Source organism: Ambystoma mexicanum, chromosome 1q (assembly GCF_040938575.1).
Source record: "Ambystoma mexicanum isolate Mex_15411 chromosome 1q, UKY_AmexF1_1, whole genome shotgun sequence".
NCBI classification, from domain to species: domain Eukaryota; kingdom Metazoa; phylum Chordata; class Amphibia; order Caudata; family Ambystomatidae; genus Ambystoma; species Ambystoma mexicanum.
Window position 1 is genome coordinate 541,297,052 of NC_090922.1, and position 12,787 is coordinate 541,309,838.

Consider the following 12,787-nt stretch of genomic DNA (forward strand, 5'->3'; position numbering starts at 1 on the left):
ACACCCAGCACCCTCTTTGCAGTGTCACTGAGAAGTCCCTTGGACTTCTTTGTTTTATTTCATTCTCTTGTGTGAACTACAGTTCCCAAGAGTAGTAAGATAACCTTTATCTTAGTTACCTTTTCCTTTGTGGGTCCAGCACACACCACCTTACGTGGGGTGCTGGGGGATAACACTGTAACTCCTTTTCCCACTACTCATGTAACTTTTTGTTACACTAACTGGCAAACCTAAATGGCTGGTGGCAGTGGATACTTTGTCTTCCTTTTTTGTGCAGGTTACTAGCAGGCTGATTTCTCAGCTGCAGTGTGTAGCACCCATGGGTGATCTTTTTCCCATAATGGCCCAGCCTGTCTTCTTGAATTGCCATTTTACATTTGAAAGTTCCTTCTGGGCTCTCCTTCTATCATTAAAGGTGGGATTGGGTCCTTTGTGAATTTTGCCTTTTGCAGGCTTCTCATCTGAAGCCGGGGCAGGCTCCAGTGTGTCTGGCAAGGCAGGAAGTGAGGGAGGTTCCCGAAACTTCACTGTCCTTTGTTTGTACGTGTGCCTGACGGAAACCAGTTTAAACTGGGTGGCTGGCTGTCATGTACACAGCCAGCTCCCAAGTGATTGACAACCCCATAGGGGTGAATGAATGGGTTCCAGCATATAAGGCGAGGATTTTTGGACTACAGACAGTCAACTACTGGAACTGGAAATCCAAAGCAGAAATGAGAAGATGCCAGAAACACCTTCAAGAACCGCTGAAGTACCGGTGAAGCCCTGCAGCTGTGCTGACTCCGTTTTCAACTCGACAGAGAAGCTCCTCCAAGGACTACTTCCTCCCTTGGACTGGGGGGGGGGGCAACTAGCCTGAAGACCTTCAATGTGGGCCATCCCGCAATATTCTGCGACTTTCCTGGGCTGCAGAACACCAATACCCAGGGTACCTGGACTATTTGCAAGTGCATTGACTTGTGGACATCGAATCTCTCAGAAACTTTTCAGGCATCTTTGTGGACCTCCAGAGGCACAAACTATTCACCAGAGGTCCCCTCACAAGGGTTCAGGACCGAATAATGAAAGAGAATCCAACTAGTGATATTTGTTTCTTCTTCGTGCTAAGAAAAAGGCACCAAAACCACAAAGAGCCGCTGGAGTGAGCTGAATCGTTTGCTGCCGACCCCTTCTCTCGAGTGCTAACCACAGAAGCCCAACAAAGTCCCCCCCCCCCCTTTCATCACCATGACCAAGGAGCAGTAATCCGGGTCTTCATCGTTGCATCCAGAAGGTGACGGCTACATTTTCAACTTCACTCGTCAGGCGCTGTGGGGATTGGGTTACACCTTAGGCCATTTCTGGTGCACCTTTGCTTTGAGAGTGCTGTTTTTCTCATTTGCAGTTGACCTCAACTGCTCTGTGGCAGTCTTGCAACCTGTATTTCAACAGGAAGGCTCCTCTTGAGCTCCTGTTTTCTATAAGAACTGACTGGTTACTTAACTTTTTTGTGAAGATTTTCATCAGCACTGGTGCTGTCCATTTGACTGTGGCTTTGCTAGTTTCCAAAAGGTCAATCTTCTTGATCCTATGAGCTTTGGCAATGCTGGTTCCTCCATAAACTTGATTTGTGAATTCTTTTTGTTAGGAAACAGACTGCCTAAATCCCTCTCTGTGAGTGTACATTGTTACTTACCAGTTGCTAGCTGTGTTCTGTCTAACCTTTACTTCCACTTAAACTGAATTTTGCAATGGTGATACATATAAGTGCTTTTACTGACCTTAACTGACGTCACTCAGTGTGAGTGATTGGAAAAGTATATGAAAAGTTACTCACCTGCATTATTGTTCCTTTAACAATCGTATTCCTTTTCTAATTTAATGTTATTGGTAGTTGCTCCTTTTTACATATATTTTAATATAAGTGTTTTCTTGGGCCTATGTATATACTGATTTCTTTGTATTGCTCTACAGCTCACATAAACGCCCTCCTAAAATAAGCCTGGCTGCTCAGCCACTCTATCGACTTGTGTAGTACAGACCTATATTAAGAGTTGGGTCCCTAATAGCAAGAGATAAGTCTTACGAAGTCTAACACCAGTTTGATTTTAGAAAAACGTACCGAACAGGGAGAGTAACGCATCAACAGGAAGATTATTCCATGCAACCAGTAAGATTATTCCGCTAAACCTGTGACCAGTCTAACTCTCCTATTTATTCGTATGAGAGACTTAACTCCAGGTTGAGCTGATAAGGATTTTGAGGTGCCTCTGTGGTTCTGACATCCAAACTTTTTATCTAAAGTATTCAGTTGAAGTTGATGGTGACCCTAACTCGTAGGGCAGGACCTTTGAAAATTGAAAAGACTACGATAATTGTTACCTGTTACCTGTTACAACATTTTACTTACCATCCCAAAAGATAGTCTTGTTTGATTGCCATCTTTATGTGAACATTCTGTTATTGAATTTTAAATGGTTTATTCTGAGGCAATATGCCCGAAAGCTGACCCTCTCGGTAATGGCCCACTCTCCGAACTTAAGGTCCCTTAATGCGGGCGACTGTGCCGTTACCGAGAGGGTCAGCCTGCTGCCAAAAGACCTTTTTTCCGATAGGGAAAAAAATGGATTTAGAAAGACCGCTCCGTGACCGCATTGAGTGATCTTTCTAAATCGACGTGTCACGCCCCTTCCACACACGGTGAGACAGCGGGGGTGGGAGTACCGGTTAAGTGTCTGTGTGTCTCTGTGTGTGTGAAAATGTGTGTCTATGCGGGGTGGCGGCTGCGAGGAGCAAAGGGGGGGGGGCTTGTGGGTTGACGCACCCAAATAAAAATAAAAAAAACCCTCGGGCATGTCCTTTTCATGCTTTCTGAGGGCTGCACAAAATCGACTGAAATAAATCTGTCTTTGTTTATATGCAACTTCCAGAAAGCGGAAGAACCATCGGCTTTAGCACCCGCAAGTAAATACAAACGGGTCAGGACAGGAGACAGTCTTCAATGTTGATTCTGAATCAATACTGAAGACTGACACCTGTTACCGACGTGGCGTCGCCGGACTGAGTAAAGGTACTACGTTTTTCTTTTTTTTTTCTTTTTAACTTTACCTTTAGCACCCGCTTGTAGTTACTTGTGGATGCTAAAGGCGGTATGGGGGTGGTATGAGCTAACAAGGACGGCACAGAACGAGGGGTGCACAGGCGAGGGAGAGCTCGGAACACAGACTTATACCAAAGGATTCAGCTGGCACCCCCTGTTAGGTAAGATTTGCACAGAACTGGTAAATCTTCCTGACCTGTGTCAACCCCAGAACTTTTTGCTTTATTAGTGGGATATTTTTCCATAATACCTCAGTGAGTGGGAACCTTTTTCCACACTCACATAATCTTTAACTCTTTTTATGGGTGTTATTTTTAAGACTATCCATAGTGTCTTTTTAAAGTTATCCTCTTTAACAATTTATGGCAATAAGTGCCTGTTGTTGCTGGGTTGCCCTAGGAGCTCCCCTTTTAACTTTCTTGTGCTAACCTTGAGTGAACTACAGTTCCCAAGGGTAGAACGGATCTTTGGATCCCTTTTACATTTTAAGTGAAACCAGCACACCCCGCCTTATGTGGAGTGCTGGGGAGATGCAATGTTATCCCCTTTCACACTAAAACTGTAACAATTCTGTTACAGTGACAAGCTTACCTTCAATGGCTGGTGGCAGTGGTACCTTGTATTAATTTGGTGCACCTTTACCGTGGGCTGTTTTCACAGCTGCAGGAAAGGGACCTAAGGGTGTCAATTTTTACCAAAATGGCCCCTGTCTTCTTTTTTCCCGCGATTTTAGTGTTTTTTTTTCTTGTTCCTTCTCCTGACATCCATTGTCTTTGGCGGGATGACTCCCCGCCAAGGCTCCAGCCTGTCTGTGAGAGCAGGAAGTGAGGGAGGAGTCCAAAACTCCCCAGCCGTTTGTCTTACGCCTTGCTTGAATGGGGTCAAATCCGAGTGGGTGGCTGGCTGTCCTGATTGGACAACCAAACCGCCCCTTCTTGCTAAATTCTGGGAGAGAATGCAGAGGTTGTGCTGTAATTCCTGATAAATACTGCAAACCTGGAAGCTGAAGACATGTAGACCACTGGAACTTAAAGCGAAGAGGAAGATGAAGGAAAAGCAGCTGAGACCATTTCCAGCGACCTTAGAGCCTGCTGTGTAACCGGGGCCTGCTGTAGCCCTTCCTTCCAATAGACCTGGGGCCTCCGAAATAGACGACCCCGACCCAGAGCCTGGTGAGACCCACTAGACTCAAGAAGACCTGCATTTTGCGCCATCCCACGCGTTGCTGCAACCTTGCATTGTTGCAATACCCAAATACCCTAGGACCTCAAGCTATCGTCGAGCACGGTCTTCCGAATCTTGCTGAAACTTCGTGGGCATCCTGGTGGACCCTGGTGGACCCTCTTCTAACTCTAAAGTAAAGTACTTACCTGTTTGCCCAGTTTTCCTAAGGAACTCTGACTTTTGCTACTAAAGAACCTATTCTGACACTAACTGTTGATCACAAGTCCTTATGACCTCTCTTCTGCCACTGAGAATACTCATGCTCCAAGAAAAAGGGAAAGACTTTAAAGGGATTGGGACTTCTGCCTAGAAAAAGAAATGTGTTTAAAAGTTACTTACTTGTAAAGACTTGGTTGGTAACTGTAATTCTAAGAGTGAACAGTTACAAAAGTTCTTACTGATCTTGAATGTGTGATGCACTATTCTTAAAAGTATGGTTAACATCTTTTCTTCCTTAGCAACTGTTTTGCCAATCATAATAGAAAGTAGATGTGACGGTATTTTACTCTCCTGTGATTAGGTTGTGCCTCTTCCCCAAAGTAAAGTGTTGGTATCACCAGATTAGTCCTTTGAAGATAATTTTATGAGTGCCCCCCAACTGGGTCTTGCTTCCCCTGACTTGCTGCTAGCTTGTCCTTAATAAATCTGTATTAGGTTGTTGCCTACCTAGAATAACTATTCAATAAAGTGTAACATTGGGTTTTACTTTCCCCTTCATTGTAAGGTTAAAAAAGTATGTGGGTTTTACTTACCTTGTGTTAGCTGTGTGCCATCCAAAAATAAGTTACAAGGGTCACTGCTTACCTCAATCTGGGGTTCCCTGATTTCAAAAGCACCTGTAATTGTATATTACATCCTTAGGTTTTACTCACCTAGTATAACTGTGTGTTATGACAAAAGTAGTATATTGTCCTGTTGACTGATTACGTGATTTGTGCTAAGAATCATTATACAACTAGAAGGGTCTACTGCCCTTGCATTACTGAATGTAATTGTAAAAAGAAACCATTGGTTTTTCATCCCCAAGAATAGACTTGACCTATACTGAATGTGTATGAAAAGGTTGGGACTTCCCTAGAACTACTGTTAGGTGCTTCAAATAAGGTTTATACTTGGGTCTGTGTACTTTCAAGTATAGTGTTGTGTTTTTATACTGTGATCTCATGTTTTAGTGCTTACTTACCCCTAGATTTATCTGGGCCTACTTGTATTTAAATAAATCCTTTATTTTTACATACATAGTGTTTCAGTGTTTCTTTCGATCATTTGTATTACAATTTCACTTGTACTGATTCTACAGCCCTCTCTCCCTCCTAAAATAAGCCTGGCTGCTCGGTCTACGCTACCATGAGCTCAGGTGGTACAGCCTTATACTAAGAGTGGAGTCTTGTACTGCTTCAGTTTAATGGTTTTACTATGTCCTTAGTTAGACTTCAGAAGAACTGTCCTAACAACTCCCACCCAGTGTACTAATATATCTTAAAACCTCCCATTCCCCTCCTAATAGTTTCTCTTCGTTGCTTAGCAATTGGTTTGACTAGGTGAGCCAGGGAAAGCATGCAGGGAAACCCTGCTGCCTAGCTATATGAGTAGGTGCCTCTCATCCCCTGATCCCAGGGCTGAGAGAAACCAGCCTATCATGTTACTGTAAGGATAATTCCCTTAATGTGCAACTAACGTTTTAATTGCATGGTGTTTTTATCTTTGCCTCTTTATCTTTGCCTTTGAAGATAACACTGCTTTCCCCCTCCCAAACAGGAGATCTCATTCCTTTTCCTGGAGCCATACCGATCAGAGAATTGTGCCTCTTACACTTCATGCCTGGCTTGTCTGGCAGATCAAAGCTGTGGCTGGTGCCCACTAGCCAACACTTGCCATCATCGCATCACCCATAGTGACAACCATAGCCAATGCGGGGGTGGAGCCATGCAATTAATCCTGTCTCCTGGAAACTGTCTCCTCTGTGAAGATTACCGGGACTGCGAGGCATGCACCAAGGTAAGAGCTGGTAATGTTTCAGAACAGAAAGGTGAAAGTGTATTCACTGCAAAGCGTGAGCCATGTGGCAATGATTGCAGAACGGTTAGAGCCAGGGGGTTGTGTGTGCCACAAGCGCCTAGCTTATAAGGTGTAACTTTAGCCAGGTAAGAGTCAATAATGTAACTAAACCAAGGCACAAACCTATAAGGTATAACGGCAACAAGGAAATTAAGGATGGGGATATTAATGCACTATTGTGATAGCTGATAAGGTTTTACTGTTGTTAAGATGGATTTCCAAAATTCGCCCTGGTGGGAGGATTTTGAGGGGCCACCTTATGGTGATTGGGGCAGTCACTGGGAAATTAGCGATAACCCAATCAAGTTTACGTAGTAGTGCTGGGCGAAATTGTGATGTTCTGCGAGCAGAGGAAACAAAATCTCATGGATTTCGATCTGCTTTGCCCGTCTCTGCCATTCCACCACACGCATGGATTTGCCCAAAACATTCGCACTTGTCTGCAGGGTATGCCGAATGGGAAAGTTTCACAGTCGCACGCTGACTTTCCTTATGCTAATTCGTCCATTTTCCTTTTTGTTTTGGACGTGCTGGTTCGTATTTCCTGTTTCACTCAACCTGTATAATTCTCTTGCATGCACAATGGCCCATTTCAATGCATGAGGAACACACATTTCGTTATCATGAGCATATGTTTTTCATTGTGCGATGCCCCGTTCCGTTTTGGTGTGCCGCAAGTAGTTTGTGCATGGGAAATACGCACAAGGTGCTTGAAGCTGTTCGCTTGGCAGCGGTTAATGGTGCGTGAAATCAGCAAAAATGCAGTGCAAAACACTATGTCTGAACACACCGCTCTTAGCATGAAATTCCTATGCCGGCGGGATGTTGGAGTAGATGCTGCGGCATGGCCAGCAGCACATCATTTTTGATGTTTCTCCCCGGGGCCAAATATTTCGCTCAGTGTTAGGGGAGTTTTCCTAAAGTCCACTTGATGCAAGACTTTATAAAAATATCCCAATGGTATACAGATCCCCAACTCTTAGTATGAGTCTGTACTACTCATGGAAAAATGGTAGTGTGGCAGAGCAGTCAGGCTTATTGTTAGGGAGATGTATCATTTGTATGCATCATCCCCTCCTCTAGTGAGACCCCCCACCCCTGGACTTTTGGACCTTTTTCTTTATATCCTGAATGAATGGAGCCTTTTTCCACCCATTCATTCTTATGGGCTTTACCCTTTTGAACTCTGTTTTTTACTTTTTCTATGGAGTCTACTTTCCTCCATATCTCTTTTAGGGCATCTGTATTTTACTATTGCAGCATACAGCTCCTTCAGTGCAGTGTTGCTGGGAACCCTAAGGGTTCTCCTTAGGGATTCTTTTCTTCATACTAGAGTATCTACAGTTCTTGGGGATAGAGGGATACCATGTATCTTTCCTAAAACATTATATTCTGAGAGATTGGTACACACCACCTTATGTGGAGTGCCATGGGGATACCTAATATTCCCCTTCTCTCTGCTTCTGTCACTTTTTAGTCACATAGACAACCTTCTAGTTATGGCTGGTGCCAGTGGATGTGTTCTACCGACTCTTGCGCTATTTTTTACCGCAGACTGTATTCACAGTTCAGTTTGTGCACAATAGGGGCACCTAAATACTAACTAGGGGGCTTCTTTCTTTTTTCCCCATTTCTAGCGTGTTTGATCTTTGGTAGCCCTCCTTCTTCCATTTTGGAAGGGGGAGGTCTGTGTGTGTTTTGCCTTTGTCGGGAACCCTTGGATGTCCCTGCCTAGGCAGGCAGGAAGTGGGGGTAAGGGGAGGCTTCACTCCCTGTTCTTAGTCTGCCTGAGTGCCTGAATGGCACCAGCTCCCACTAGGGGCCTGGCTGTTGTTGGGAAGGAGACAGAGTCTTCCCACCACCCTGGACAATACTGAATAAGATACAAATGTTAGAAGACACATTAAGGAAGCACGGGGGGGGACGGAGTGCGCACACAAAGGGGGGAACGATCACTGTAATGCATGCATTAGGAGCTATAGAAGAAACACAAATGCAAACGCCATCTTAGACAAATGGCAGCCATCCTGGAACGTAGTAGGCCCAAACGTGGCAATAGTATTGGATGTGTGAACATCAGGTCCCTCCCACGCATGAGTGCGAACACCACCCCGGCCAGGTGCTACACGGCCCATGAAATCCTGGGAGTACCATCCCACGAGACAAATTCGGAGACCCCCACATTCCACAGTATCATCCAAACCCAGACTACCAACTATAAAACATTTACACCCCTTGATCGATAACTAAGATCAGAAGGCAAGTCTATTGTGCCTTCAGAAATGGGTCACGTGATTTGTGCATCGAAGTGTAGGGAAGCAACTGAATTATAGCCTGCAACTAAATCATAGCCTAACCCTAAAATGGAGGACCTTGGGAAGCATGTGAATTAGTGTGATCTTGACATTACTACAGCCCATCGATGTGTCTGCCAGGTGTTTGCAATAATGATAAGTTAACATTGCATAACAGAGTAGACATTTAATTATTAGACCAACCTCACCACGGATGGCGAGCCCCCCCTATATGTGTAGTGCCCATCCATTTTGGATGGTAGAATTGTACTGTATAGTATGGCGTCATGAGTGACGCTGTCTGTGGTTATAAGCTACTGCATGTGCTCCCAGCGTTCTCATGCGCCAGAGTCTTTTTCTGTTTTGTGGAAATAAACACTTATGTTTGCAAGTGCATCTTGGGCCTTCTTCCCTAGCGGGTTGTATTTTTCTAGTGTGAGCGTACCTTCATTTGGAGAACCCATACTGATCCCAGCGCCCTCCCCTGCCCCCTGTGCCTGCCGAGGCTTCCAGGCCGCTTCTCCGGAGGGGCTGCGGCCACCTACAGCAACCAGTGCCTGGAAATGCATAGTATTGAGTGGTCTGCAGGCGCCGTCTTTGCAGAATTCCTGTCTGTTCTTTGTAACGGGTCGGGGCTCCAGAGAGAGTGTGAGCTGATGTTGGAACCCTGTGACGGAGGAGTTTGGGTGAACATGCGCATTTGAGTATACTCTTGCAAGTGGTAAAAAGTAGGGGAAGCGTATATCGAAAGTTGTGGGGGTTGTGAGCATGTGGATTATGAGGTCATTGGTGAGGTTTGTGTTGATTTGTATTATTATTGAATTTTTCAGGAGAATATTATGGAAAGGAAAATGGAGTGTTAGGAAGTGAGGGGAGAAAGTGGTACCACTTATATTGTATAACAGAGGCAAAAAACACCTAGGAGCCCCGCATAATTAGTGGGCTCGGCAACAGTAGTAGCTGTTGTTTTAGCTTGTTATTTTAGTTTGTGTTTGCGTTTTTTATTGTGGTGGCTCGAGGAGGGGCAATCGGTGAGCATGGAGTGTAAGAGTGGGTGTGTTTGGAGGGAAAGGGAGGGAAAGTAGCGCGGGCTGACTGGGAGGAGGGAACGACAGTTTGATTTTTTTACTGTCTTTTGCAGCGTGCCATTAGATGCTTTATAGCACGTATCCTGCTGCAATGCGAGGGGAAACACCTTTAGAATACATGTACAAGGCCCTGCCCTTGTACTGGTATTTTATTGAGAATTATCACAAACAATTGGTGACAGAAACATGAGCGGGGATGCCTAACTCCTGGCCAGAGCAGGGCACCCATACTAAGGGAATTCCGGAGCATAGGACCATGTTCCCAGCAGCAAAATATAAGGGTAAACAACTGCAGAAGAGAAAGAAATGTTCTGGACTTATGGAAGGTGATCGAGGATGTAGAGGAGACCAATGAAGGAGGGGCACAGTGCACGGAGTGGACCCGAACTGAACACAAAGTGGTTATACCCATTAGCGGTGCTCTCAGTGACTGGATATAGCAACCCAAACTATGTATCTACACATCCCACTGTTCCTCCACCCTCATGTACACCTATCGCAGCAACAGCCCCGCCCCAGGATTGTGCAGGAAAGAAGGAGCTAGAAGAGGCGATAGAATCGGCACGAGCAGACGTAGAGCGTCTGCGGGCAGTTCAGAATGAAACAAAGGAGAATGGGTTAGATGAATGGAGAGCAGAGACGTTTTGTTCAGGGTGGACAGCACAGCTATAAAGGACATGCTTCTAGAAAAAAATGATGGGCGGGCGTTCCAACACTCGGTACAGAACTGTGAGATATGGGAGAGGGATAGTTAGGGGAGCGATGAGGAGGGGTGGAGCACCACGGATTTTCCTTTTTTGTTTTGGACGTGCTGGTTCGTATTTCCTGTTTCACTCAACCTGTATAATTCTCTTGCGTGCACGCATGCACAATGGCCCATTTCAATGCATGAGGAACACACATTTCGTTATCATGAGCACATGTTTTTCATTGTGCGATGCCCCATTCCGTTTTGGTGTGCTGCAAGTAGTTTGTGCAGGGGAAATACGCACAAGGGGCAATACGCACAAGTGGCTTGAAGATGTTTGGTGGGCAGCGGTTAATGGTGCGTTACATCAGCAAAAATGCAGTGCAAAACACTGTCTGAACACACCGCTCTTAGCATGAAATTCCTATGCCGCCTTTGACAGCGGGAGTGGGAAAGTGGATATACGCATTTGAGAAACAGACTGCTGGCGTATCCCTTGCAGTTGGCGACATGAAAGCCTGTTGGTATCGATAGTGGGAGAGCAGACGAGAGATGTGTGGACTAAAGCAGGATACCCAATAGTGAGGTTAGAAGATGATGTGCATGATGGCGCGCCATTCAACAATACCAAGGCACAGGTGTGGAGCGCGCTTCGTTGCACCTACCCAGACACCCTCGATTTGCAGCACATCATGCAAAACGCTATGGGTGATGACAAAGACCCTACGCAGTACATTATTAAGATTCAGGAGATGTGGAGGGCGTGGACGGGGGACAATTGGTTTCGATCAATTCTTCTTTTCTATTTCATCATCAAGAGGGGCTTGCCGAAGGAAGTACAGAAGGCCCTAGACAAAATTATAGGCATCGAGGTGAAGGGGTGGGCGGAAATGCAGGCGCTAATAATACACCACTTCAAGCGAATAAAGAGCGCGAAAGGGAAGCAGCCCAGCAGCTGCAGGCAAATGAGGCAAAACTAGTGTAAAAAGGCTGGCTAAAGTAGGTATAGAAGGGGCGATAGCCTCACTGACACAAACAGAGGCTACAGGGAATGTGCAGGGACCCACAGAGGTCTGGCTGGCAGCGTTTTGACCAGGAGGAGGACAAGGGCAGTGGGGAGGAAGACAACAGTGCCCCAACCAGGAGTGGCAACAAGAAGGTTAGCAGCGTGGGTGGAGCGGGTTTAGGAGAGCTCGAGGGGGCTTTGGCGGAATCTGGCCAAGAGGAGCGGGCATGGGTCCCTCCCAGTGTTGGAATTGCAGGAAGTGGGGACTCTTTTCGAGGGAATGTAGAAGCAGACCAGGGGGAGAGGATATAACATGTACAATACTTGCCACCCACCTCCCCGGAGTGCTCCACAACTGTCAACACAGAGAATGACCTCTATCCCCTATGTGGTACACCAAGCATAAACGCAACTCCCACCCTGGCCGCTGGAGGCACAGGCACTGTAGACAAAACCCCAACAACAACAGTATCCGCAACAACCTATGTCCCAGTAGAGAAGCAGCAATATGCACACACCCAACTAAGTCCCGAATGGCACCATAGTACCATACAGAGAGGGGTGAGCATGATGGGTGAAGGGATCTAACCCTGTGAATATTTGTCCATTTTGGGATGTGACCCAGCTACTTATTTTTTGCAACAGGTTTAATTTACCAGGACCGGGAGTGCGTGCCTCACCCACCTTCTTTTTTGTACTGAATGCTATGGGAGTCCCGGGCTCCAGAGGCAGCGCCACGGGGTGACTGTGCCCCACTTTGGAGAATCATAAAGATGGTTCTCTCCCCTCCCCAAATTTGGGAAGGACTTGTGCTTTGGAGGGGTGTCGGTTGCTGGTCACCTGAACAGAAAAAAACCTTTTCACTACAGATACCAGAATCCTTTGAGTCTAATTAGACACACCTGTTCAACAGCATCCCTGATGATTATTTGAGCTAAGAAAGTGCTAGGAGGAGAAGAACTACAGACCACAGAACTGCAGCTTAGGGATCTAACCCTGTTAATACTGAGTACCTGATTTGCAGCAGAATGGATCTAACCCTGTGAATATTTGTCCATTTTGTGATGTGACCCAGCTACTTATTTTTTGCAACAGGTTTAATTGACCAGGACCGGGAGTGCGCGCCTCACCCACCTTCTTTTTTGCACTGAATGGGTACAAACCTGTTCACGTTCCCAGGGTCCAAAACCTGTCTAGACTAGGACAGCCCACAGAGAGTGCTTGCGTGCCCAATCCTATCTGACAGTTCACCCTGACGTGTAACCCTTGGTGAGCGCAGAGATAGGGAACAAACACTTCATTTTTATGGTTGACTCGGGTGCCACAAAATCATGCATCATAGAGTTGTAT

General features: G+C 45.9%; 1 protein-coding gene across 1 annotated transcript in view; it reads left to right on the top strand.

Moving 5' to 3' along the window:
• The window catches only part of MEGF8 (multiple EGF like domains 8), a 1,665,761-nt gene that overhangs the window by 475,898 nt on the left and 1,177,076 nt on the right, over positions 1 to 12,787 (top strand). The window contains exon 17 of the mRNA XM_069640964.1: positions 6,062 to 6,301. Within this exon, the coding sequence (XP_069497065.1) occupies positions 6,062 to 6,301 (240 nt within the window). The remainder of the gene's footprint in view (positions 1 to 6,061; positions 6,302 to 12,787) is intronic.